This window comes from Boeremia exigua (genome assembly GCF_020726555.1).
Source record: "Boeremia exigua strain MPI-SDFR-AT-0100 chromosome Unknown C7974scaffold_12, whole genome shotgun sequence".
Classification (NCBI taxonomy): domain Eukaryota; kingdom Fungi; phylum Ascomycota; class Dothideomycetes; order Pleosporales; family Didymellaceae; genus Boeremia; species Boeremia exigua.
The window spans coordinates 156,980-182,755 of NW_025763529.1; the positions used below are offsets into that span (position 1 = coordinate 156,980).

At 60.0% G+C, this 25,776-nt stretch overlaps 6 protein-coding genes across 6 annotated transcripts; 3 read left to right on the forward strand and 3 right to left on the reverse strand.

The window, feature by feature from the left end:
• The first annotated feature begins 125 nt into the window (after nucleotides 1–125).
• Nucleotides 126–2,053, forward strand: C7974DRAFT_55165 (Got1/Sft2-like family-domain-containing protein). The gene is made up of 5 exons (XM_046146836.1): nucleotides 126–450; nucleotides 895–1,021; nucleotides 1,387–1,451; nucleotides 1,514–1,599; nucleotides 1,714–2,053. The coding sequence occupies exons 1-5, from the start codon at nucleotides 234–236 to the stop codon at nucleotides 1,864–1,866; spliced, it is 648 nt and encodes a 215-aa protein (XP_045992489.1). The 5' UTR covers nucleotides 126–233; the 3' UTR covers nucleotides 1,867–2,053.
• Nucleotides 2,054–4,660: 2,607 nt separating this feature from the next.
• On the reverse strand, nucleotides 4,661–6,445 carry C7974DRAFT_402782 (mitochondrial carrier domain-containing protein). The gene is made up of 7 exons (XM_046142751.1): nucleotides 6,109–6,445; nucleotides 5,906–5,928; nucleotides 5,831–5,841; nucleotides 5,754–5,783; nucleotides 5,624–5,707; nucleotides 5,520–5,576; nucleotides 4,661–5,471 (listed from the first exon to the last, which is right to left on the reverse strand). Exons 1-7 carry the CDS (start codon nucleotides 6,158–6,160, stop codon nucleotides 4,820–4,822), a joined length of 909 nt encoding a protein of 302 aa, XP_045992490.1. The 5' UTR covers nucleotides 6,161–6,445; the 3' UTR covers nucleotides 4,661–4,819.
• A 329-nt stretch (nucleotides 6,446–6,774) lies between these two features.
• On the forward strand, nucleotides 6,775–8,432 carry C7974DRAFT_402787 (uncharacterized protein). The gene has a single exon (XM_046142752.1). It carries the CDS (start codon nucleotides 6,945–6,947, stop codon nucleotides 8,421–8,423), a length of 1,479 nt encoding a protein of 492 aa, XP_045992491.1. The 5' UTR covers nucleotides 6,775–6,944; the 3' UTR covers nucleotides 8,424–8,432.
• A 4,348-nt stretch (nucleotides 8,433–12,780) lies between these two features.
• C7974DRAFT_343548 (NADPH dehydrogenase) lies at nucleotides 12,781–14,641 on the forward strand. The gene is made up of 2 exons (XM_046139314.1): nucleotides 12,781–13,570; nucleotides 13,769–14,641. The coding sequence occupies exons 1-2, from the start codon at nucleotides 13,126–13,128 to the stop codon at nucleotides 14,533–14,535; spliced, it is 1,212 nt and encodes a 403-aa protein (XP_045992492.1). The 5' UTR covers nucleotides 12,781–13,125; the 3' UTR covers nucleotides 14,536–14,641.
• A 5-nt stretch (nucleotides 14,642–14,646) lies between these two features.
• C7974DRAFT_475304 (sulfate transporter family protein-like protein) lies at nucleotides 14,647–18,169 on the reverse strand (the record flags this gene model as incomplete). The annotated part of the gene is made up of 3 exons (XM_046146642.1): nucleotides 14,647–16,293; nucleotides 16,344–16,543; nucleotides 16,588–18,169. The coding sequence occupies 3 exons, from the start codon at nucleotides 18,167–18,169 to the stop codon at nucleotides 14,755–14,757; spliced, it is 3,321 nt and encodes a 1,106-aa protein (XP_045992493.1). The 3' UTR covers nucleotides 14,647–14,754.
• Nucleotides 18,170–19,531: 1,362 nt separating this feature from the next.
• C7974DRAFT_402796 (uncharacterized protein) lies at nucleotides 19,532–24,327 on the reverse strand. The gene is made up of 2 exons (XM_046142753.1): nucleotides 20,476–24,327; nucleotides 19,532–20,426 (listed from the first exon to the last, which is right to left on the reverse strand). The coding sequence occupies exons 1-2, from the start codon at nucleotides 24,050–24,052 to the stop codon at nucleotides 19,903–19,905; spliced, it is 4,101 nt and encodes a 1,366-aa protein (XP_045992494.1). The 5' UTR covers nucleotides 24,053–24,327; the 3' UTR covers nucleotides 19,532–19,902.
• Nucleotides 24,328–25,776: the final 1,449 nt, after the last annotated feature.

The window sequence follows — 25,776 nt, forward strand, 5'->3', positions numbered from 1 at the left end:
CCGGGCTGACAGCTGAGGCCCGCGCGCTAGACCCACCCCCTGCGGCTGCTACCTGCCACCAAGACCGGTGCTTTGCTGTGTCGCCAGCTGCGGCTGTGTGAAAAGCTTCTTCCGGCGCTCCAGGCCACGCCAGGCCTCATTCTGCTAGCTGCCACTGTCTATCTCGACGACACAAACCGGCTTCGTGCTCGCAGCCCTGCCCTCGCGCCCGCTACCACATCCCAACGCCCAACATGGCCTCTGCCTCGTTCCGGGAGTCGATGAACTCGCTGGGCTGGAGCCGGCGAGAGCCAGACGCCCCCGTCAGTACCGCCGCGCCCTCTGTGATGGACAGAGTGTCAAACTTGTTTGGCGCAGGCGGCTATGTTAGGCTGCCCATTTCAGAGACGAACCCTGGAGCCCCACTGCCCGCGCCCACCCGGAGAGAGGAGGAGGAGGGCTTTTTTGCACGTCAGTATGCTCCTTTCCCTGCCTGCTTGTTTGCCCATCGCCCAGCCTGCGCTTCGTACTCCCCAGCACTGCTGGACCATGCTGCCCTGCTGCGTCCTGTCCTCGTAACGCGTCGTCACTTGCGTCCTCCAAGGTCGCCGTCGCGCCACAATGAGCCGTGGGTGGCCTTGTGATTGCCTCAGCAGACTCATTGGTGAGACTAGGTCCACTATGCCCGACTAGGGTGATGCAGATTCGAGAATATGGCAATCTACAAAACAGGATGCTGCCTTGGCCTGCCTGGGGTCACGTCTTCAGGCCGTCACAAGGACCTACTTGCTACCACTAGTCGGCGTGTGACTGAAGGGGGTTCCTGCGTAGAGCGTTTCAAACCTGGACACTCGCATCTCACGTCGACTAACGTCGACTACCGTTGTTGCTGGACCGTGCTGACTGATACTGCAGTGAGTCGGTGGGACCGCCTGCTCGTGTTTGGAGGGCTGCTACTTGCAGCCGCAGCCATGTTTGCTACATGCATTGGACTCATGTTCACACCCATTTTCATTGTCAAGCCCCGCAAGTTTGCCATACTGTGAGTGCCCTGCGCCCCTCCAGTCTGCCTCGCAGCCAGTCACAGTCTCCCCTTTGTTTGCCTTCTGCTCCATTACGACTGCGTACAGGCAGATGAGCAGTGGCACCTACCCCTTCAGTCCTTCGGCACGGCTATGCGAACTCATGCATGCCTGCGACATGGGATGGCAACGCTCCACTCGTTGACAGCGGAAATTCCGCCTGCACACTGGGGTTGAATGGGCCATTTGACATGTCTCGCGTAGCCTCCGGGCGATCGGCACTGGATCTTCTGCAGCGATCATGCGGGACTAAGGTTCGGCGCGTTGCAGCCTGCAGATGGACCCTCAGATAACTTGTATTGAGCCTTGCGCTAACCAGCTTCAGGTGGTCTATGGGCAGCGTTCTGTTTCTGGCAGCATGGAGTGTCATGATGGGCCCCATGCAGTACGGTAAGCAAGCCTCGTCGCCGCTCGGCTCTCACTTGCATCCACACTTGCTGACCGCGCTGCAGTCCAGCATCTCATTTCTGGTCCGCGACTTCCGTTCACTGCCGCTTATTTTGGGAGTATTGCACTCACGCTTTACTTCTCGCTCGGTGTAAGTGCCCGTATATGCACTAAGCGTGCACCCCTGTCCATCTACCCCACGCACTCACACCTCTTCCATTATCGTCGCCTTAGCTCTGTTCTGCACTGACGTCCGCGTGACTAGCTCCACAGCACTATCCTCACCTTCATTGCGGTCATCGCGCAGCTGGTTTCCTTGCTCTGGTTCACCGTCTCTTATTTTCCCATGGGCTCCACAGGCCTCCGCTTCGGGGCCCGCTTTGCAGGGAGCCGAGTCACGGCTTGGATGAACGACTGAGTTCATATGCGGCTGGTGAGTGTGGCGGTGCTATGTATATATATGATATAAGTGGGCCGCTGCAGACGCGCAACGGTGAACAAGACGCAATAGCAATTCCAAAACACAGGCTCACTGTCAGGGCTGGAACAAGTCTCTTTGGCTCATCGCCTCTGGCGTCACGCACCTGCTTCTGAGTTATCGTCCTGTAGGTGTTTATCGGTGTGGTAGATCCAATCACATGTCATGTTCGGGCCAGTTGCCACACCGTTTGAAGTTGACCTGCGACTTGACATGATGCCTAGCGTTCTCTTCCCTCCTTCACCGCAATTTCGGTGATCGCTATCGCAAACGGGCCTTTCTGCATGCTTGCGCGAGAGACCGGAATGGCGAGTCAGACAGGGCTGCTAGGAGAAACCACTTTCCAAGTACCTAGTCCATCGTACATCTGATGATCTGCGCAGCAGACGATACTCCGTCCGCGGCTAGCAGCCGTGGACACGAAGGAGCCCTGTCTTGCACACAACCCCTCAAACACCACACTCAGCTTCACCCAGCCTTGGATCGACACTCTGGCTGTGGCTGGCCTACGCAGCCTATCCTTCGGCGCCGCTCGTAGTCGCAGTGTAGGCCCCTCGCGCACCAATCGCACGCCGTTGGTAGATGCGCGAACAGGGTCCCGCCCGTGGCTCATCGTTAGCGCGCCCCTCCATGGCTGCACATCAACCCGCCTGGCATCGCGAGCGTCGCGAATCGCGGACGCTGGATATCTCGCTGCGCGCGCCCATCCAGTCTGCGACGTCGCCCTGCGAGCGCCAAATGCTCCGGCCAGGCGTCTTGATAGCAGCGATGCGGACATGGCTGGTCCCATGATCGTCTGCGCGCAATGGTGGTGGTGTCCAGCGCTGCCGTTCCCCGCACGCCTCCGAGGTGCGGGCCCGTGCGCATGCCAGAACGTGTGTGCTGCGCGCGCTCAGAGTGCGACGCCCATAGCACTCCGCGTCATGACATAATCGGGCGTGGCTTCTATTCGCTGGGTGATGTTGTGCTGGGCCAAGCATGAGGGAAATGGGGAGCTGGTGACGCACTGGGAGGCCATGTGCGCGTGCAACACCAGGGTAGCGGACGGGGATATCTCAGTTTGCGCGCTTTGTCGTCGTCGTCGTCGTCGGCGGCGGCGGTGTCGTCGTCGTCAACAACACGCAATGGGTAGGCGATAGTCGAGAGTCGATAACGTATAGACTCGATAGTCGGTAACGCATGGCCTCGATAGTTGACGACGAACGAGGCGCGTCCCCACACCCCCTCCACGCACCCAAGTGGCAACTCTAAGTATAGCCCCCCGAGTATCGAAGGCGCACGCATCCGCGAGCTTCCTCGCCGCGCCGTCCGGATCGGTGCAGCGCGCGCCCAAACCGGACGGCGCGGTCTTGACGTCTTGTCGTCTTGTTGTCGAGGAACCACGCGGCGCTCGCTGCTCAGCTCAGCTCAGCTCACCCCCCCTCTTTCCCATCCATCTCTACCTGATTCCTGCTTTGCAAGCACCCCCCCCCCCCCCCCCCCCCCGCCGTGTGGTGCGCGTGCCCCTCGGAGCTCCGAGGCTCGTCGTGGACGTAGGCGGACTCCGACACCTCAGCGCAGCAGTGACGGGCGGGCTGCTTACGACCGCGTGCGCGTAGGGCTGGGTCAAGGTGCTGACACGCTCGATCGGTGTGCAGAGCGCAAGTTCACGCCCTACGCCCGGCCATGGTCGTCTGCGATGCTGACGTTCGCCTTGCTGCGGTCAGCATCTCGAAGGGCGCGCTTCGGCGTCGAAGGGGCAGAAAGCGCGTGTGTGATTCGGCGCGGCGTGGCGCGTTTGCCGCGCGGGCTCCAACGTATCCATCTCTTTCGCATGTACTGTACTTGCACGCCCACGCTGCCCCGTTCAGATGTCGTGGGAGTCTGCGCGACGAGACCGCGGTTCGAATCGAGGAGCGCCCGCAGGCTCATATACATAGGTGACTCGGCGCCGGGGGTCGTGATTGGCGCGTCGGTTGCCGCTTCGGGAGCTGCCAGCGCATCGTACTGCGGCGGTGATGCAATGCACGCGGGCAGCCTCGTGGGATAGGCAGGTACGGGGACGGTGTGGTTGGTGTGTGCTGTAGAGGAGTGGCGGCGCTGGAGGGGAGGATGGAGGTGGGGGTTTGGAGGGTGGCGGATTGAGTGTTGGATCGGGATGTTGTTCGGTATGTTGGATGTAGATGGTGCCGATTGGGCTGGAGATGGGTCGGCGATGTTTGTGCATGTGTCTGGAGGCTATTGGGGTGCGGTGTTTGTCGGTGAGGTTCTGGTGTTGCGCTGGTTTGGGGGTTTGAGGAGGGCTGCGCTGCTTGTGTGAGGTGAAGTGCACGCGTGTATACATACACACATGCCACTGCTATGACCCATCAACAACACACTCCAATCCATGATTCTCATCACATCCACCGCCAATTCTGCGCCGAATCCCAAACAAGCCGACACTAGGATCGCCCCGCCAACCACGGATCCATGATGCATATACGACCGCACGTAAACTTGGCTACTTTATTCCATTACGCATCGCTCGTTGTGTTACTAGTTGGACTGGTCTCGAGGGCATGTCAAGGCAAAGGGGGATGAACAATTTCGCGGTTACGGGATGGACGAACGGGGGTGATGTTTGTCGGTACGGATGCGGTGAGCGCTGCTGGTTCTGCCCAGCGATTCATGGGTGCTTGTCATTCTTGACTCATTGCTACAATCCCTGTTTAGTGAAGATGTTAAGAAGATTTTCGTTGCAATACCGTGATCGCTGACCGCTCAATATGTTTGTTAGCTGCACCATCACTGCACCATCTGCAAGCCATACTTGAATCTTATGTCATGAACATACACGTAGCCTCGAATTGTACAGTCTATCTGCCCTGCTGCAGGAAGATGAATCTGCCAGCCCAATGTCGCCGCGTGCCAACTACTTGCCTTCACGCATGGTGCGGAAGAAGTCCATGACGCCGGTGAAGACCACGAGCAGGATACCACCGCCGGGACCCAGTCGCAGCACCTTGGGCGTGAAGCCCTTGTACAGCGCGCCGAAACCCTCCTCGCGGAAGACGGTGCCCAGAGCGGGGAAGGCCCAGTTGTACTTGGGCACCTGGCCGGGGACCTTGGACGAGTTCTGAATGCGCGACTTGACCACGTCCAGAGGGGTGTTTAGGATTGTGCCGACTGTGCCACCGACGGCACCGGAGATCAGGTCGTTGGTGATCTGGGCCTTCTTGTCCTTGGCCGCGGGCAGCAGACCACGCACCTGGAAGATGCAGCCAAAGTAACCGGCGTTCCACAGGATGTGGCGCCACATGGTTGACTCGAGACCCTGGTAGAGTGTGAGAGGGCCCTCCTGCTTGATGATCTTGGTGACGCAGTCGATCATGCCGTTGTACTTGTGGGCCTGGGCCTTGTCCTGGAGGCGGATCTTGACGAGCTCGAAGGGCACGACGACGAAGGCCTCGGTTGCACCGGCAGTCGCGCCGGTGAGAATGGACAGGGACTGGTTCATCTTGGACTGGCCGAACAGGTTGCGGTAGAACGACCCCCAGGAGTCGTTCGCGGCGAACTTGGTGGCCCTGTGGACGTCAATTGCGAGCCAGGGATGGGAGTTTTTGTGCGCTTACCTCTTGGGGGCCTCCATGAGGATGGGAGCGCTGATGCCGCGGTACAGCCTCGAGAAGCTGCCGGGTGTAAGTATACCCGCTGTGTGCGTGAAAATGCCTCCTACCCTTCGTTCCTCACAATCTTGCGGAAGCAGTCCACCATGCCGCTGTAGGCATCCTCACCGGTCGCCTTTCCGCTCTGGATCTGTCTATGTGGGGTTAGAGGAGTCGTTGCGATCGATGGCTGTTGCTCACATCCTGGTCTTGACGACGTCCAGCGGGTACCTGACGAGCGTTAGCACTTGCTCTCTGCGCGTCCGCTGAGCACTCACATGACCAAGATCTATGCGCACACGTCCATTAGCACAACATGCACATCAGAGGTGCGCCTCATGGCGTGCACTCACTTCTGACACACCAGCCACGGCACCTGCACCTGGTCAGCAATTGCTCGCGCACGGCAACAGCCTGGAAGCTGGGGGCGCCGGGGAAGCTGAGGGCCGCGGGCGGGAGCCCAATTGCGCGCCCTGCGCCGGGTCCCACGAACATGTCGAAATATCCAGTGAGCCGGCGCATCGGAGCTTTCCCGAGATTCGGAATTGAGACTTACCAGCCGCGAACTGGTAGACGAACGGCAGAGGCTTCGCATCGGTGGCCGACATGTTGCTGGCGACGAGAAGACTGAGGACGGGGAGGACGGAGGACGGAGGAGGTGGAGGGAGGGAGACGGCTGGCTGTGGTCTGGGGAAAGCGACCTGGGAGCACCAGCGTGGGACGGGACGCCCAATGGGGTTAGGCTTGGTAATCGACGAGCTGCGGGAGACGGTACCAAGTCGAAGGAGGTACTGGAGCGAGGACGTGCTTCTTCCCGGCAGTGTCTTCGCAGTCTTGCTCCAGCTCACGTGCAGCAGCGCGCAACCGAAAACCAGCAGGCCCTAGGTATCGCGCTCTGGTTGACGCTGTCACGCAGCGAGTCGGCTGTCCAACCAGAAGACGCCGATATCGCGCCCGTGCATAGCCGCGCTGCAACGCACGCAAACTGCCGCTGCAAAGCACGCAAACTGCCGCTGCAAAGCACGCAAACTGCCGCTGCAAAGCACGCAAACTGCCGCTGCAAAGCACGCAAACTGCCGCTGCAAAGCACGCAAACTGCCCCCCAGCCCGGCCAGTTTGCGCGGTTTGCGCGGTTTGCACGGATTCACGACCGTCGCGTCGCGTCGCGTCTCTCTGCGGGCCCGCGCTTGGCCGCATGCACGCCCATGTCAACACGGCAGAAGTCCTTCTTCGACCAGGACCCCAAGGCGAAGGTGCGCTGACCGCTGCTGACTCGTCTCGCTGCACTCACACCGTCTCCCACAGTTCAGAGGCAGAGGCCAATGGACCCGCCCACGCAACGCCGCGCCCCACCCGCACAGTGACAGGGCCGTCGTGACGGGCCCGCCCATCATGCCGTCGACCCAGACGCGCACGAAGCTGAAGGCCTTCCAGCTCGACGAGTCGCTGGCCCTCGACCCCGACAAGGAGAACCGCCTGGACCGCACCGCCACGGCCGCCGCCACGCCCAAGACCTCCAAGGTCGCCCGAGACATCGAGGACGCCTTCGAGACCCCGCGCCTGCCGCCGAAGAGGTCCTTCCCCCCGCCGTCGACGCCTGGCACGAGGCTGCCGCTGTCCGACCTGGTCGGCAACACCGACGACACCTCGCGCCATGCCTCGCTCGCCGTGCTCTCGCCCGAGGAGCAGCTGTTCTGGCGCGGCTCACAGCCCGCCAACACCCCCGTGCCGCGCAAGAACCGCAAGCGCGCCCACAGCTCCTCGCCCGTTGCCCCGTCGCAGGACGACGCGCGGCTGAGCGCGCGCAAGCCCGGCCTGACCACGCCCCAGGCCGACCCTGCCACCGACCTCTGGTCGCGCTACACCAGCAAGAAGACGCCGACCGTCACCAGGAAGAGCGTGGCCTTTGCCCATCTCATCGACGAATCGTCGCCACGCTCTGCTGCCGCCGCTGGTAGCGTCAACGGCCTGCGGCGCTGGGCGAGCTGTGGGGTCGAGTTCCCCGCATCTTCCAAGAAGCGACGGAAGACGCACGCCGTCTTCCAGGCCGACCACGAGGACGACACCGAGGACCTCTTCGCCGCTGTGCCCAGCTCCGACAGCGTCATGCAAGGGCACGCTTCGACGACGAATCTCGCCAGCATCGTGAAGCGCATGAAGCAGTCCATCTCGAATTCGCAGGAGCAACCGCCGTCCAGCTCGTCGCCACTCCCTGAAAACGGGCAGCCTCTGCTTGGATTCCCAGAGTCTCCGCTGAAGAGACATTCCCCAAGACAAGCAATCGATGCGGACGCGTTCGACCTGCCACAGACCGACGAGTACATGCCTGCCGACGACCTTGTCACCGAGGACCAGGAGCTTCCTGAAGAACGCAACGAGTCGCAGCTGCTCGAAGTCGAGCACGAGTCCTCCGCCTCGTCTGACGATTTCGGCGAGGTCGACTTCGACACCGACATGGCCGAGGCTGTAAATGCTGGAACCCTGGCTACCGAGACGACGTCTTCGCGCGTGCATCCCTCAGTACCAGTGGAGGATGCACCTGTACCCGTTGCCGCGCCACCAGTGCCTGCCGATAGTGAGGACGATTTCGGGATAGAAGACGATGATGACGTGTTCGCTGCAGATCTTGAGCAGGCAGCGTCCTTTTTTGACGACCGACCGCTGGCATCATCAGCGCCTAAGGCTCCGCTTGAGGTGCCTTCCAATGCTTCAGCTATTCCCGTCATCGACTTGGTTAATGATGATTCTGATGACTTTGGGGATGACATAGATCCCGATGAGTTTGCTGCCGCAGAAGTAGCAGCTACTCAAACGCCCGTAACGAACACTGTATGTAGAACACGCGCCACCCGTAATGAAATGTATAACTAAGTTTGTAAGAGTGAACAGGACACCCGGGCCATCCAACGATATCTCGTGAAGCAGGTGATGCAGGGCACATATACCCTTGAAAGCGGACACCGAAGACCTGAACTGGTGCGTGCGACATAGACTCCAACACGCCTTCTTGTGCTAATACGAGTTCAGGTCCTACTGGTCGACGATGAGAAGACCAAGATACTCAAAACCATATCCCTACGACAAGCCTGGTATGACACTCCTTGCACAGTAGGGGCATACGTTCACGTCATTGGCTTCTTCTCGTCAGACGGACAGTGTATCATCGACGACCATCACAACATGCTGGTCTTGCATCCAGACCACTTAATTTCAGCGACTGTCGTTGCAGACTCATACGGATGTCTTCGACGTGCTGTGCTCCAGGACCGCATCAAGGCCACCAGCAGAGCCAATGCGCCCATGCTCTATGGCACACTCCTCCATGAGCTCTTCCAGGAAGCCCTGAAAGTGAACCAATGGGACACAGACTTTCTCATGTCAACCATCGACAAGTTGCTTCCAAGCAAGTTCGAGACTATCCTGGAAATCAACTCCACCTGCGAGGAGGTCAAGGAACACATGACCAGCAAACTGCCCGAGATGCAGGTGTGGGCTGACCTCTTCATCCGCGCCAGGCCGTGCGTTGATGCGGTTGTGCAGCATCGCAATGGGCCACAATCCATCATGAGCATCAACAAACTCCTCGACGTCGAGGAGCATGTCTGGTCGCCGATGTATGGGTTGAAAGGCAATATTGACGCAACCGTACAGGTGACCATGCAAGACGAACAAGGCGAGCGCACTCTGACCGTCCCCTTCGAGGTCAAGACTGGGAAGAACTCTTCCAACAGTGCCCACTCTGTCCAGACAGCTCTTTACAACCTGCTGCTCTCCAATCGATACGGTACGTCCATGCACATACTTTTCTTTTCCTCCACCTACTAACACCCACAGACATTGATGTTGCATACGGAATGCTGTATTATCTCGAGACATCAGCTATTATACGCATCCCCGCTGTTCGCAACGATATCATACACATGATCATTCAACGCAACGAGCTAGCCTGCTATGTCCGAGACCGCATCGATCTGCCGCCGATGCTCAAAGAAGACTTCAAGTGTGGCAACTGTTACGCCCAAGAATCATGCTTCCTATACAACAAACTCGTCGAGGACGGTGACGGCGAGCAGTTGAACAAGAAAGCCAAGCAAAAGTATGACGACCTTGTCAAATCGCTGAAACCAATGGACCAGGATTTCATGAAGAAGTGGGATATGCTGCTTACAAAGGAAGAGGCGGACATGATGAAGTTCCGAAGTGAGCTGTGGACTATGTTGAGTACCGAGCGGGAAAAGCTGGGCCGCTGTTTCTCGAATGTCATATTGGAGCCAGGCTCTGGGAACGAAGAGAAACTCGGCCAAAAGATCAATCGCTACAGCTACTCGTTTGTCAAACAGCAGGCTGCACCTGGTTTCTCGTTCACCGAGTCCCAGCTCACTGTTGGCGAGCCTGTAGTGGTCTCAGATGAGCAGGGTCACTTTGCACTAGCAAACGGGTATGTCACAAACGTTCGAAAGAGACGTATCACCGTTGCTGTGGATAGACGCTTGCACAATTCTCGCACGCGGCTCCCGGGATTTGACTCTGAAACAAACCAGACGTTTTCCGGTATCATGGAAGTGGGCAAAGAAGACGAGGAACCCCATGAGATCGACGTGGACAATGAACCGGTGTTGTATCGACTGGACAAAGATGAGTTCAGCAATGGCATGGCAGCGGCGCGCAACAACCTCATCCAGATTATGGACGATAACGTCTACAAGGCTCGAGACCTTCGTGCATTGATTGTCGGTGGCCGAGCTCCTGTATTCGGCACGACGCCAAGCGCTGTCGATCTACCGCAGTCATCACAAATGTCTATGAACTCGGACCAGCAGGCTGCTGTTGCCAAGGTCATGTCCGCCAAAGACTACGCTCTTGTGTTGGGCATGCCTGGTACCGGCAAAACAACCACGATTGCCCACATTATCCGGACACTGGTCGCAAAGGGCAAGAGCGTGTTGCTCACTTCGTACACTCACACCGCAGTCGACAATATTTTACTTAAGATCCGCGACGATAAGATCGGAATCCTCCGCCTGGGAGCATCAGCAAAGATCCACCCCGAAGTCCGCGAGTTTGCGACGTTGGCGACAGAGCCTAGAGACAGTGTGGAGGACCTCGAGAGGTCATGGATGGAGCCACCCGTTGTGGCTACCACCTGTCTGACCATCAATCACCCGCTCTTCAGCCGCCGCATATTCGACTACTGCATTGTGGACGAAGCTTCTCAGATCACACTCCCTGTCTGCCTGGGTCCGATCCGCATGTCGCAGAAGTTCATCTTGGTAGGCGACCACTACCAGTTGCCTCCGCTAGTGCAGAACAAAGAGGCTTTGGAGGGTGGTCTAGATGTTTCGCTCTTCAAGTTTCTATGTGAGATGCATCCGCAAGCTGTGGTTAGCCTCGAGCATCAATACCGCATGTGTGCTGAGGTCATGCTGCTGTCGAACACATTCATCTACTCCGGTCGTCTGAAGTGCGGTACTCCTAGCGTCGCCTCACGCAGGCTCGCCATACCGAAGCCGTCCGGCCTGCAGACGTTCCACCGGCAAGCACTCACCTCTCTTTCAAGTACAATCCCTCCGTGTCTTGGTTCTAGCGACTGCTGGCTCTCCCGATCCCTGTCGCCAGACCAGCCCGTCGTCTTCATCAACACTGACCCCATCTCCACATCCCTCGAGTCACAGTCCGGCTCGCGCATCATCAACACCCTCGAGGCCCGCCTGACCGCCCACCTCACACTCTCTCTCCTCGCCCTCGGCATTCCCTCGTCCGAAATCGGCATCATCGCCTTCTACCGCTCACAGCTCGCCCTTCTCCGCACAACCCTCACAGCACACACCCAAACCCAATCCAGCCCCCGCCCAGTCCCCACTTCCGCCATCGAACTCCACACCGCGGACAAATTCCAAGGCCGCGACAAAGAAGTCATCCTCGTGTCCTGCGTGCGTAGCAACCCGACCGCCGCCGTCGGCGACCTACTCCGCGACGCGCGCCGCGTCAACGTCGCGCTGACCCGCGCCCGCTCTAAGCTCATCCTGATCGGCAGCGCCGCTACACTCGCCGCCAACCCGCTGCTGGCCCGTATCGTCGCGCTGTGCCGCACCAATGGGTGGGTCGTCGATCTAACCACGCCCATGGTCGAGGGCCACAGCGCCTTCGACGACGCGTCCCCAAGCTCGTTGGCTGCGCAGAAGAGCGGCATAAGTCCGCGTAAGAGGAAGGTCCTCGCCGATGTTACGGGCGTCGCGGGCGCGGGGAATGCACGCGCGCTGAAGAGGCGCCCCGGGCCGCCAAAGGTGTGTGTTGCCGGCCAGCGGGGCGTGCTTGATGGGCGGCCGGTGTTGCGGAATGTATTCGAGGAGGCTGTTTAAGAGTCTTTACGTATATTGGATAGTTATGATGGTTTGGATGCTCGCGGTTTTGGGATATTCGGGTTCGTGGCGTTGGATGAGCGTGGCGTGTGGACGTGTGGGTTGGATTGGAGTATGTATGCAGCACTTATTGCCAATCCTCATTTGATCATGACGGGACTGGTCTGTCTGTCTACTATCTCCCTACTGCGTCTTCTCTGCCCCAACGAGTGACAGCGCAGAATGCACGAACGACAGGGAAGGGCAGTCAATCGTTGCGCAGAATCGCTTGTTGACGTCGCTTGTATCATCGTCAACGTCACGCAGGTACTTAACGCAGGAGCAAAAGATTCGTTCCTTCAACATTGGTCAGTCTCCACGTTTTCGCCCTGTAGGACGTCGACCCGGGCTTATTCCGCCAGTCTGAGGCCTTTGCTACACCTCCGTCCCGTTGTCAGGCGGTTTGCATGTTCGCACCAGCACCGACGCAAAGACATCCTTCTCTCCACGATGTACACCGTCTCCCTCATCATCTTTCAGTCACCTGTGGGTGAATGTTGGACACAGTCGGCTAGCGGGGAGGGGCTGTCGACACGGAACGAAGAACTCGCAATTGGCCAAGCGTGGCAACGCGCATCATGCCCAACCAGCGGACTGCGGCTGTCGAGTCACATGGATAGGCTGTATTGCATTGCGTTTTGTGTCTGATACACACTCCAAGGTATCCAGAGTGTGTAACAAAACGTAGGTACTCGCGCGGTGCCTAGTCGACGGCATGCACACGGCAGCTTACACCCGCGTACGCCAGCTGGCGGGCACGGCACAAGCGACACGGCACGCACCCGTGCCTCGGTAACTTTCCCCAGCGCAGTGCAACTTACAAATCAACACGGTTGCGCAATTCCATTGGGGGTAGAATCTGGGGCGTTTAAATACCGCGGGGAAGGTAGTGGTGTGTCTTCTAAGCGTTTTGTCCTCGGATTTGGAATTCATTTTGTGATTGTGGGTTCCAGGGAGTCATACTCGAGACTACACTGTGGCGGGACTATACTGAAGTTACGGCAAGACTGCTTTGAGACTGCCGGCGAGAGACTACGCTTGGACTACGCTTGGACTGCTCCTCGGCTACGACTCGACTACATCCAGCTTGGCTACACATCGACTACACACTTTCCGGCCACACCTCGACTACACCTCACCTTCACCTCAACCACCACAACTCCCACCGTTCGCCCATGACATCCACCATGCCACCACCCACAGACCTCAACCCCGGCGTCCCGGGCCTCGACTACTTCACACCCCACCACCTCATCACCCCGGGCAGCGCACCACCCGATGCCAAAGCCGCCCTCTTCCGCCCACTCACCATCCGCGGCACTACCCTGCGCAACCGCATCCTCGTGGCCCCCATGTGCCAATACAGCACCGCCTCGTCCGGCCCCTCGACTGGCGCGCTAACCGACTACCACATCGCCACGCTGGGCCACTACGCGCTCAAAGGCGCGGCCCTCGTCATGGTCGAAGCCACTGCTGTCCAGTTCAACGGCCGCATCTCGCCCAACTGCCCCGGGCTGTGGACCGACGCGCAGATCCCCGCGCTGCGCCGCGTCTCCGACTTTATCAAATCCCAGGGCGCGCTGAGCGCCGTCCAGCTCGCCCACGCAGGCCGCAAGGCGAGTACGTGCGCGCCGTGGGTGGCGGGGGCGCAGCGCACGGAGGGTGGGAAGCGGAAGGTGAGTGTACGGGCGGGGCCGGCGGCGGGGGGTTGGGGCGGGGACGTGGTAGGGCCAATGGGCGGGGGCGAGTGGACGTGGGACGGATTGAGCGAGGAGGACGAGGCCGGCGGGTACTGGGCGCCGCGAGGGCTGAGTGTAGGCGAGATCGAGGCGCTGGTGGGCGACTGGGCGGCGGCGGCGGGGCGCGCGGTCGCGGCTGGCGTCGACGTGCTTGAGATCCACGCCGCGCATGGGTACCTACTGCACCAGTTCCTATCACCGATTACGAATCGCCGGACGGATGCGTATGGTGGAAGTTTCGAGAACCGGACGCGGCTGCTGGTGGAGACTGTGCAGGCGATCCGCGCGGTGATTCCGGCGGCGATGCCGCTGTATCTACGGATCAGCGCGACGGAGTGGATGGAGGAGACGGCGCTGGGACAGTCGCTGGGCAGCTGGGACGTGGACAGCTCGTTGCGGCTGGCGAAGCTGGTGGCGGGGCTGGGCGTAGACCTGCTGGACGTGAGCAGCGGCGGCAACCACCCGGCGCAGAAGCTGAATCCGTTCGACACCAAGGATTACCAGACCCGGATTGCGGCGCGGATCCGGGATGAGGTGAAGCGGGACGGCGGTAAGTTGTTCATTGGCGCCGTGGGGCTGATCACCGAGGCCGAGCAGGCCCGGGACATTGTCGAGGAGGGCGGCGCGGTGCGGCAGCGTGGCGGCGAGGCAGACATCTCGCAGGAAGCCCGCGCGGCGGTCGGCATGACAGAGGCGCGAGACGGCAACGAGCCCCAGGCTGATGTGATCTTGGTGGCACGGCAGTTCATGCGCGAGCCCGAGTGGGTGCTGCGGGTGGCCCATCAGCTGGGTGTGGATGTTGCGTGGCCGAACCAGTTCTTGAGGGTTCGCTTTCCGAAGTTGTAGACTCTGTTAGACGGATAGACGGTGGTGGTAGATTTGGCATGACATAGACAGCGGTATCTAGACCGAGAGAAGGCACGCCAAAACATTTGAAAATGGTAACACGCATACTAGCCAACGTTGTCATATGCGAATTTGGGTATAAATTACACGTTGCACAGCTATGCAAAATTACAGTACTAGCCATCACACCACGCCCTCAACACACACCACAAACACACTCTACGATGCGGTGACAAGCACATAACTCGTGATGGCATCCATCCGCTCCTTGGTCAACTTCAGCCCGACCTTGAGCAACTCCCGCGCAACACCCTGATGCTCGCGCTCCAGCGCCTGAAACCTCTCCCGCGTCAACAACCACGCCACGCTGTCATTCTCCACCGCCACCGTTCCCGTACGGTCCGTCTCGCTGAAGAACGGCAGCTCGCCACACGTCGTGCCGGGCAGGATGACCTCGAAGAAACTGCCCTGGTCGAGCGCGTACTCGGCGCGCAGTCGGCCCTGCTGCAGGATGTAGAACCCGTCGGGGTCGTCGCCGCGCGAGTACAGGACCGAGCCAGCGGGGAGCTCGCGGCGGGTGAAGTAGGGCGCGATGACGTGCCAGAAGTCTTCGTTCTGGAGGGAGACGTCTTCGAAAGTCTGGAGGATAATTTTGAGGGGCTGGGCGAAATTCTTCCAGCGCGAAGGGGCTGCGGGGGTGGGTTCACTAAGGCTGGCCGAATCGGGGGTGAGGGTTTGGGCGTGCGAGGACTCGCGCATGGTAGAGCGGGCGGCGAGAAGGCGGGCGCCGCGACGGGGCGAGGCGAAGTCGGGGTTAAGGGAGCTTGGTCCAAGGGAAGATGCGGGAGAGCCACCGGAGGGTATCGGCTCGGAGTTGAGATTCTTCGCGCCGTTGATGGACATGGGTGGGGTGATCTGGCGCCTCTTGACGTGCGTGCTGCAGTGGCGGTGGAAGACCTCGAGAAGTTCGTTCTCGCACGACTCGAGTGCCGTGTTCAGGTCCTCAAATACCTGTGGAGGCGGCGAGCCATCCTCCTCTGCTTCGTCCAGCAAGCCGACGCTCTGCAGAGACTTGCCCACGTCGTTCCCGAAGGAGACGCCAGACAGGATCATCTTGACATTTTTACCGCCGAGAATCCTGTTGATGCGCTGGAAGCCCTCGCAACCGGAGAAGTCGACAGCAGTGACATGCGTGAAGTCGACGATGATGAAGCTCACCGGCTGCTCTTCGAAGTTGTCGTCGTCAATGAGGGATCGCAGGTTCTCCTCGACTGATACAATCGTGCCGAAGAAGAGGAAGCCGCCCAGCTTGACAACCCGGATCTGACCGCGGACTTTGTTCAGGTAGCGGCAGTCCGCTCGCGGGCGGCGCACCGTCGATTCAGCGACAACACCACTGTAGGACCCGCGGATGGCAGGGTGGCGAGAGCTCTGCACCACGTAGCTCACGCAGGCCAGCACGATGCCAACGAAGATCCCAACAACAAAGTCGTGGATGCCCATGATCAAGACAATGGCTACAATAGTGAGATATTCAAGCTTGTGGCACTTGCCGAATGTGTCCCACAGCGCCTCCTTCATAAGATCGATGCCAAGCAGGAAGATGAGCGCGCCGACCAGACAGATGGGGATGTATCCAATCATCGCAGGGCCGGCGACCCAGACAGCAGCTGTTGCAACAGCGAGCAGGGTGCCCGCGACGCGGCTGTCGCCGCCGTTGGCAATGAACATCACGCTGTTAGCGTAAACCAAGTAGTTCTGATACGTCAGCGGAGTCCATGCGTATGAGCGAACGAATGAAGCCATACCTGAATGCTACCAACAAAGCCAGACAGTGTGTTCGAGATACCGTGGGCGATGAGCTCACGATTAACGTCGAGGTTATCCTCCTTTACGGCGGCGCCCAAGGCGGGCACATTAATAGGCACGTGGATGATGCCGAAAAATGAAAGGGCAAACATGGTCGGTATGCAGCTGGCCAGCGCCGATACGTCGATGAGCCAAAATTCTGAGGTTGTTAGCAGGGTTCCTCCACATGTCCAGGCTACTCACTGAAATAAGAATAGAAACGGTAGAACTTGACGCCGGCCTCGGGCTGCTCAAAGATCCAGCCGGCGTCACGCGCGTCCTGCAGGTCAACATGGAAAATGCCCTTCACGAATAGGTAGAAGGTGGCAAAAATAAGGACGAAGAAGGCGGGCAGCACGAATGGACTCTTCACCATCCGCTGCATAAGCATAATCGACACGGCAAGCACAAGCGGGAGCATCCAGAGGTACCAGGTATCCGCAGAGAACAGCTTCTGTAGGGTCGCGAGATCGTAGTTCATGTTGCCCTCAAGGCGCGCAGAGACCTCGATGCCGGTGACAAAGAGGAAGAAGCCGACACCGCCAATGCAGCCAATCAGGATATGGCGGGGGAAGAAGCTGACCAGAGTGCCGAGCTTGAAGCTGCCCAGAGTGAGGAAGATGAGGCCGGTAAGAATAGAGCTCAGGCAGTAGGAAGTGATGGTAGTGGCCATGATGGCCTCCGGGGCGGCGCCCTCCATGCGCTCCATGATCGAGTAGGCCATGTTGTGGAAGAAGGGCACGACCTCGATCATCTCCGAGCCCACGCCGCCCTTGAAGCTGGACAGACCGAGGGAGTAGCAGAGTTGCGAGACGATGCAGCTGACAAAGAAAATGGAGATGCCGTCCGGGCCGGTCTGGCTGAAAATGGGAGATCCAAGGGGGAACAAAATATAGCCATATGAAAGCGCGTCCAGTAGGTTCAGGAGCAGGCCGAGGAAGACGGCAGTCAGTGTCTGCGCACTGGTCAGTGCACCGGACAGCACGGCGTCCTTGGTGTAGGTCTTGGGGTTAGTTAGGGTCTGGCTGAATCCGAGCATGTGCTCGCGGCCTGCTGCAAACGACGCCTTGACGCGCTGGGGAAGACTCTGGTCGGGCGAGCGGCTCCTGCTCTTGCTCTTGCTCTTGCTCGTGCCCTTGGCGCTCTTCTGCTGCGAGAGCGGGCGCGGGAGTCTTGCCGACGGCAGCAGCGGCGTGCGCTCGGTGTCCTGGACCACGAGGTCCGGCACGGCCTCGGCAGTAGAGCCCTTGCGCGGGCTCTGCCAGCTGAAGAAGTCGTGGTCGGGCTTCTGCGGCCCCCCAATGACCGTCACCGGAGTCTCGGCCTCGCTGTCCTCGTCGATGGTGTCTTCTCTGCCGGAGTCAATGGAGCCGCGGCCGTCGTGGTAGTCGGACAGCGGGCGGCGGGGCGAGTCGGGCTCGGCGAAGCTGTGGCGCGGCGGGCGGTCCTGGTAGTCCTCCGAGTCCAGGGCGTACGAGGCCAGCTGGGAGCTGCGCTCGCGGACGCCCTGCGATGAGTACTGCGGGGTGTCGGTGAAGCCATGCGAGGCCTGGTGGGCAAACGAGCGGACGGGGTTGCGCGAGAACGACTGCGAGAGGTGGGCGGAGGCGTTGGACTGGGCGCGGATGCGGCGGGCGCGCGGGTGCTGAGCCTCGTGCTGGGCCTCGATGTCGGCGCCGTGCGGGTCCGCGGCGAAGTCGGCGTCGCTGACGGTGTTGCCGGTGAAGGGCAGCTGCTGGTCGGCCGGGCTGCTCCAGTCGCGGTGCGGGAAGTGCCGCGCAGACATGGCGAGGGAAGGAGCGCAGGGTGCTATGCCGGCATGCCAGGGCTGGGGCGCAGTGGACGATTTAACCACGCGGGCGGCAGGCGTGAATGGTTCAGGGCAGCAGCGGGAGGGGAGAGGGCGGGTCAACAGTGATATGGCCCATGGTTCGGGCAGTCTCGATAGCGCCGGGCGGGCAGCGTGCTAGGGCTGAACTGCACATGTTGAAGAAAGATTTTGTGCCAGTGCAATGCCTGGACCGCCCGCATCCCTGCTGCTGCCATTGTCCGCGCATCCACGCATTGTTTGTTTGGCACGCATCAACAGGGCGGGCAGTAGCTGTCGTAGCCCGCGGTGCCGTGCAGTCAGCAGTCCGGCACGCAGCTCAGCAGCCCGGCACTCAAGCAGCCCTCTGCGCCGCACCGCCATGCTGCGTCGCCATGGTCGCGTCAGATGGCTTCATCGTCGACCGTTGCAGCTGCACCCTGCCAGCCTGCAGCCTGCATTAGCGAGCTGCACCTTCCACGCGTTCGTGCCAGGGAGACCGCACGCCCCCGCTCTGCTCGCGGCTCGCTGCTCGCAGCCGTCCGTGTAACAGACGTCGGTGTTTTGGCGCTGGAATGCGAGTGGCCGGCTGCAACCAAACCCGCCCTTGGACGGTGCGTGCAGCTGCCAGCTCTGCGACGGTGCGGGCCGGTTGTCACGACCCGCGTACCGCACGCCAGAGACTTCGTCCGCCAGTGGACCATGGCGGATCTGCCCGACTCCGCAGGCGAGTCGTTGTGCGCTGAGCTGTGGACGGGGCTGGCTTGGAGTGCCCTGAAAAGCTCCGTCTCCAGATTCAGGTACCTACATGGACTCTACGGCAACACGCCAGCCCAACATGCACCCAGAACCACACCGAATCGCTCCCACTCGGAAAGAAAAAACTCACAGTGTGCTCCACTAGTCCAGGCGGTGTACAGCAGCGCACTGCGTTGTTCAGTAGGTACGCTGTCTAGACTCACCTACACACACGACACCACCCCGCTGCACGTGCGTCCGAGCACCGCAAAGGATTCACTGCTCGTCAACACAGCCAATAGGCTTGCAGCCGGGCTCCAATAGCCACAATCCTACCAATCAGAGCTATCATGAGAGAATTTTGACCTGACCTACCAAGTACATGAAGCGTTTTGCCCAGGGGTTGCGCGGACATCTACATACGTGCAGTGCGGTGTGTGCAGTAGATGCGTGGCTGACGAGTGCTGGCGGTAGCCGTGTGCTGGCTTGTGTACTGGGAAGCTCGTGATATCTGCAGTGGCAAGAGCGCCCGCCCACGCAAGAGAGGGGAGAATCCATGGGGCACATACACAGACGCACATCACATGCACTTGCGAACCCAACTCAATCTCAGCTTAACTTTATTCAATTACTCAATCCAGCCAGCGGCCCTGGCGCTGATTACTATTTAATGCTAGATTATACTACTTGGTGTTCTCCCACCTCTGCACCATCGCTGTGGAATTGGATTTTATCATGTATGCTGTCATGTGCTGTGTAAATGGAAAACCGACTCGAAACACAGCGCCGCGCTAATGCAAACGCTGCCCGTGGCGTGCTGTGTTGAGCAGCTGGGCGCACGGGGGCGCAGGGAAGACGCTGGGATGCTAATGGTACTGAGAAACGGGATGTATGTGCAAATTTTGGGCATCGAAATTTTGGGAACCGGAACATGGATCCGTGCCCATGTTCTGGTGAGCAACACCAACCCCAGACTACCCGTAGGTGGAGTTCTGTCTGCTGCCGCCGCTCTGGCTGCTCGTCTCGGAGCTGGGCGTCTGTGGCTCGAGGCTGAGCTGCGCCCGCAGTGTCATGATCCACTCGTGCTGGAGCAGCTCGACGGCGCTGGCCCGCTTGTTTGGGTCGCGGTCGAAGCATTTCATTAGGAAGTCGATGCCCTGCTCGCTGAGCTGGTCGCGCGTGGGAAGCTGTGGCGGGTCGCCCTGCGCGATGTGGTACATGATGGCCCACTCGTTGTCCATGGATGCCCATGGGCGTCGGCCTGTGGCCATTTCCAGGATCACGCAACCCAGGGACCAGACGTCGACGGCACCGTGGCGGCCGGTGCTGCCGCCTTTGATGACTTCGGGGGACATGTACATGGGTGTGCCGGTCATGGAGCCTTGCTTTTCGCGACGCGTGGCGTTGTCGACGGCGAGCGTCCTGCCCTGGCGCGCGATGAGCTTGGCAGCGCCGAAATCGACGAACTTGATGACACCGTTGTGATCGAGGAGGATATCTAAAAGATCAGTCATCTGTCGAGTACTGGATGAATTGGAAACACATACTCTCAGGCTTGATGTCGCGATGGACGACCCGTGCGTCGTGGAGATACGCAAGACCTTCCAACATCTGCAGCGCGTACACCATGATGACGGTCTCATCCTCAATGCGGCCGTGCTCCAGCAGCCCGGCTAGCGAACCGCCAGAGCAGTACTCCATGAAGATATACACCTTGTCTCTGTGAGGCTCGATACCGTAGTACGAGACAATGTTGGGGTGGTCGAGCACTTGCAGCACGCCCATCTCGTCCTTGATCTGAGCGACGATGGTGGGAATGAGCTGGGGATCCTGCAGACGAATCTCCTTGACAGCCATGAGGTGGCCGGAGTCGAGATTCATTGCGGCGTAGACGGAGCCGAATGTACCCCCTCCCACAAATTGGCCCTGCTGCCATCGCAGAGTAACGTTGGTCGCGGAAGCGGACAGGTAGGTGAGAGCACGATCAGCCTCGTTCGAGTCTTCGAGTACTCTACCCAGAGCCTGGCGTTCGGCCTCCTTCTCTTTTCTGAACGCATCGATCTCCTCAAGTCTCTGCATCCACTGAGCCTGCGTCATCTCGATCGACTCCTCGTCGTCCTTGGAGTTCTTTGGATCCAAAAGGCTTTTCCCGACGATGGCGTTCAGCCGCTGCCTCTCGGCTTGCGCGGCGATTGTGGATCTGGCGCCCATGATGTCGAAATGCGAGATCAAAACAGACATGCAGCCTGCTACCTTTGCGCGCAGCTTCGTGTACTCCTCATCGCTGATCGAGAGGATGTTCTGGCCACGAGTCATCATCATAGCAAACTCCAACGCGACGACAGCCCATCGGAAAGTCTTTCGGTCTGACGCGACGCAGTCATCGCAGATGAAGCTGACCCAGTCCAGCGCCAGCCTCGTCAGCTTGATGTTGTTCATGGCGCGACGATTGTAATCCATGTACAACACGGAACGCTGACCAAACTCTGTCGCAAAGGCGAAGCAAGTTTGTATGAGATCCTGGCAGTCGAGACCAACAGTCTGCTTGCGCACAATCTCGACACTGTCCATGATGGTGTTGGACAGCTTGTACGCCGTCTTCTTGATCTTCTGCAGCTCAGAGTTGACGCGGGGCAGGTTGGCCCTCTGGTCGATGAGCGTGTTCAGATCCATGCCTATGGCCAGTAAGAACGAAGCGTTGGCGTTGGCAAGACGCTGCTGCGAGCCGTCCGCAACCAGCCGTAATCTGCCGGGCTTAAGATCGAGATGTGGCTCGTGGATGTTGCCAGACATCCTCTTGCCTGCCCAGTAGAGTGCGTCCTCTGGCCTGATGATCAAGACGTAGGGGTTTGTTGGGTCTTCAGGGCCCTCCTCCGCGTGGTAGCAGGTGGTAAGCAGAGACTGGATATCCTTTGGACGGTTCTCCAGCGTAGGCGATGCGATGATGTACACGCCGTTGTTGCTGCCGCCAGTAGTCTCGACTAGGAAATGCCCGTTGACGATGAGAGACTCGTACAAGTCGCTCAACTGTTCGTCGTCCAGGTCGATGTGGTTGATGTTGTATTCAGTGCAGTTCTCAAACCGCTGTGTCAAGATCCTCGAGAAACGGAACAGCTTACGCTGGCGCACACGGACAGAGTCGAGGATCTGCTTGTACCGCTTCTCCATCTCAGCGCCCGTGAGTTCGTCTGGCCGACGCTGCAGCTCGCGCTCAAAGTGGGCACTCAGACGTGTCAGCGACTTGGACGTGAGGATACTGAACTGCTCAGCAGTCTCAACGTCGCCGCCTTGGAGCTGCCTGCCGAGCTTGTTGCAAAAGTCCCACTCCTGCTCGAGGATCTCGGCCTCCTTGAAGGTGTTCTTGTTGGCAGCCAGCTTCCAGTTGAGCATGCGGAAGTAGAACTTCAGGGCATCGAGCACGACGTTGTCGAAGTTCTCCTCAATGCACGGCGGCAGGTCCCAGCCGGGCTCTGGGCGCGAGATGACCAGGTAGCTCTCCTTGACCTGGCCAGCCATGCGCAGCAGGATCTGGAACTGGGCAATCATCTGCTCGGCCATCATGACGCCCTGCTGCGAGGGGTCCTTGATCTTCTTGGCGTAGGACAGCCGCACGCGGATGATCTCCTGCAGCAGGCGCGAGGGGAAGTTGATGAGGGTCAGCAGCTCCTCAATGTAGGGCGGCAGGTGGCGCTCGGCAAAGCCCTCGGCGTTGTCGATCAGCGTGCTCTTGGCCTTCTGGATGACCTTCTCAAGCGGGATCAGCAGGTTGGTCTCGCCCTGCAGCGACTTGAGCCCGTCCTCCTTGAGGATGCGGTCGATGAACGACGACTCGTCGGTCAGGTGGTGGTCCTGCGACGAGCGCGGGCGCGGCTTGACAAAGTCGAGCTCCTCGTTGCCGACCCACATCTTCAGGATGGCCATCTCGGTGTTGATCAGTACGGTGGTGTTGTCCCAGGCGATGACGGCGTCGCAGGCGGCGCGGTAGGCGGCCGAGGCGGCGCGCGGATAGGCGGCCTCGAGGGCCTGGCGCGTGGGGTAGGCGCTCTCGAGGCGCTCGATCTTCTTGACGACGTGCTGGACCTGCTGCTGCGGGGTCTGGCCGGCCTCGGCGGCGCCCTCGACCTCGAAGGAGATGATGCTCTCGAGCAGGCCCTTGATGTGCGAGCGGGCGTCGTCGACGATGCGGCGCTGGGCCTGCAGCGAGCGGCCGCACACGCGGGCGCGGATGCCCATCCAGATCTCGGCCTTGAGGGTGCTGTCGCCCTGCTGCTCGGCGCTGCCAATCAGGCGCTTCTTCTCCTGCTTGACGACGTCGCCGGTCAGCACGCTGGCCAGCATCGAGTGCCACTCGAGGCGCTCGCGGTTGGCGGGGATCTTGAGCTCCTCGACCGACGGCTGCATGTCGTCGTTGCCGTAGTACAGCAGCGTCTCCTGGTCGTAGGGGTCGCTCTCGGGGTACTCGGCCGTCGACGGCGACTCGTCGTCGGTCTCGCTGTCGGTGCTGTAGCCCAGGCTGGGCGTGCGCGCGGCCGGGTCGAAGGCATAGTCCTCGGCCTCGTTCTCCTGGCGGATGCGCTGCACATACGCCTTCTCCTGCGCGCGGTAGTCGGCGTTGGGGTTGCGGCGCGAGCGCGTGGCCGAGCTGGTGCGCCCGCGGTGGCTGCTGGCCAGCGAGAACTGCTGCGGCCGCCGCGCGGGGTTGTAGGCGTTGGACGGCATGCGCACCGCGCCGGGGCGTGGCGTGCGCGGGTTGCTGTGCGCGCTGTGGCCGCTGTGGCCGTGGACGGTGCCGGGCGGCAGGTCGCTCGTCATGATGCGGATGCTGCGCGAGCCCGTCGGGTGCTGCGTGCTGTAGCTGTACGGCAGCGGAGGCACCTCGTCGGCCGCGCTGCTCATCGGCTGCACGGGCGGTGCAAACTGATACTGGCCCTCGTCCACGGCCACGCCGCCAAGCCCCAGGCTGCCGTGGCTGCGGCTGCCGCCCGTGTCGAGCGCGTACTCCGAGTCGGACGACCCCGACGTGGAGCTCGAGCTCATGCGCTCCGGCGCCGCGGGGGCGTTGACCACCACCGGCTGCGCGCTCATCGTGTGCTGGGCTGGCAGCAGCGGGTTGGGGCGCACCATGGCCTATATGCTCTGCGCCAGCTCCGCGGTCCGTCGAGCCGATCAGCGCTGCGAGTCGAAGCGATCGTGTGGCGCAGGGATCGCGATAAGAAGCAGCGATTGCAGCAGTCCAGGACAGGCAGGAATCGGGCACTCGAACAGCAAACGGACGCTGCGCAGTGTGTCTATGTGTCTATGCTCGCTGCGGAGAGGTAGCGGTACGGCGTGCGTCGCCTGTTGCCAGTCGCCTGCCTAGCGGTGCACGCCCTGCCTCCAGCGCTGCCTCTCCAGTCGTCGTTGGTGGCGAAAGCACGCTACTCGTTGCGCGCCTAGCGCCGCTCGCCACAGACAATGCACTTGCACTGCACCCAGCGGTCTCATGATCGCCGCAGGCATGCTCGAGCCCCTATACCAGCGCGCCGACTACGTACTAAGCTGCAGCGTCTTCACCGCGCAAGGAACCCATTCACGATGGCCTGGCACCCACCGATCTCCGCGCCCTGCAGCCTGCACCGACCTCGCCTGCAAGCTGAGTCGACTCACCTGGCCAATGTACACTTCCCGTCCGTAATCACAATACCTATTGCCCTACGCGGCACTGACTCGGGGCTGTTTGACTGCCGGCCATCCTTGTGTGAGACCCTGCCTTTGTTGTGATGCCGAGACAGCGCAGGCTCAGTGCTCACCCACGACGTCACGGGCGTGAAGGAAGAGACTGATTTACGAGATTGACACACGACACTGATCAAACGTCACGGTGGGTTCGGTGCATCCACCACCCAGACTACTAATCTCTCATCCTCCTTCAATATCCCCGTACATGTACCTGCAGCAGGAACAACGTCAGGTGACCGCATGCCCAAGCAGCCACACTACTCGCCCAGCTGATGCCCAAGCGCATGTCCACGGCGTAGCGACAGCGGGATCCCAGAGCAGGATCCCAGTGTCATGTAGCGGTAGAGCACGGAGACCGTGGGCTCTAGCTTGGGAGGCATCCAGACATATTGTCCACTCCAGCCGCAACACACAGCACATGCTTCGCAGTCAGGCTGTATGCCCTTACAGCGTCTTTAGTTGAGCTGTCTGTGAGCTGCAGGTCAACATAATTGTGCCGAGTTCTTTGGCGACGAGGATTCTGACGTATTGAAGGCCGCAGGAATGATGCGATGAGATGGTAGAGTTGGGAGTGCCGTGTTGCATAACGTCCATGCTGGACAATAGAGTTGCATGACGTCTATGCTGGACAATAGAGTAGTTGCTGGCAGTTCCGCCTCAAGGATTACTGGCTCTTGGAGTGCCATGTACTTGCTTTGTTCCTGGAAATATCTATCACGTCAGGATGGTGCGCGATTGTCAAGCCTAGGGCAGGGTCTCGACTACCTGTTCTGCGATTTCTGAGCGTCAGAATGGGTGACAATAGCTTGGATACAGGAACGAAGTGCTTCTCTGCTTTCTGATACCCTCCACACCAAAATGGGGATATGCAGCGAGATTCTTGGTGTCAGATCTGTCTGCGTCGGAATCCTGGAGCTCCAGGTTGTACAGCGGCGCCAGTAGGAACCCGATCAGTTAAGAAGTGAACCAATGCGGTGGTAGTGCCCAGTCTTGCTAGGGTCGAGAGGAACCGTCACCGCTGGTGGCCAGATGCGCCAGTCACTGTTGGCACACAGTGGAAAAGGGCTGCATGAGAGCACCCATCTGCCAGTTAGCGTTGGGGTGCTGTTAGAGGGCGATATGTCGCTGCA

What these genes read in the sequence shown, in the direction of transcription:
- C7974DRAFT_55165 (XM_046146836.1), top strand. Translation starts at nt 234, where the DNA reads ATGGCCTCTGCCTCGTTCCGGGAGTCGATGAACTCGCTGGGCTGGAGC. An exon ending in GGAGGAGGGCTTTTTTGCAC is followed by an intron (nt 451 to 894) that starts GTCAGTATGCTC and finishes CTGATACTGCAG; the next exon opens with TGAGTCGGTGGGACCGCCTG. An exon ending in GATGGGCCCCATGCAGTACG is followed by an intron (nt 1,452 to 1,513) that starts GTAAGCAAGCCT and finishes ACCGCGCTGCAG; the next exon opens with TCCAGCATCTCATTTCTGGT.
- C7974DRAFT_402782 (XM_046142751.1), bottom strand. Translation starts at nt 6,160, where the DNA reads ATGTCGGCCACCGATGCGAAGCCTCTGCCGTTCGTCTACCAGTTCGCG. An exon ending in CGTCTACCAGTTCGCGGCTG is followed by an intron (nt 5,929 to 6,108) that starts GTAAGTCTCAAT and finishes GACCAGGTGCAG; the next exon opens with GTGCCGTGGCTGGTGTGTCA. An exon ending in GACGTCGTCAAGACCAGGAT is followed by an intron (nt 5,708 to 5,753) that starts GTGAGCAACAGC and finishes AACCCCACATAG; the next exon opens with ACAGATCCAGAGCGGAAAGG.
- C7974DRAFT_402787 (XM_046142752.1), top strand. Translation starts at nt 6,945, where the DNA reads ATGCCGTCGACCCAGACGCGCACGAAGCTGAAGGCCTTCCAGCTCGAC.
- C7974DRAFT_343548 (XM_046139314.1), top strand. Translation starts at nt 13,126, where the DNA reads ATGACATCCACCATGCCACCACCCACAGACCTCAACCCCGGCGTCCCG. An exon ending in CCACGCAGGCCGCAAGGCGA is followed by an intron (nt 13,571 to 13,768) that starts GTACGTGCGCGC and finishes GGCTGAGTGTAG; the next exon opens with GCGAGATCGAGGCGCTGGTG.
- C7974DRAFT_402796 (XM_046142753.1), bottom strand. Translation starts at nt 24,052, where the DNA reads ATGGTGCGCCCCAACCCGCTGCTGCCAGCCCAGCACACGATGAGCGCG. An exon ending in TCGCGACATCAAGCCTGAGA is followed by an intron (nt 20,427 to 20,475) that starts GTATGTGTTTCC and finishes CTGATCTTTTAG; the next exon opens with ATATCCTCCTCGATCACAAC.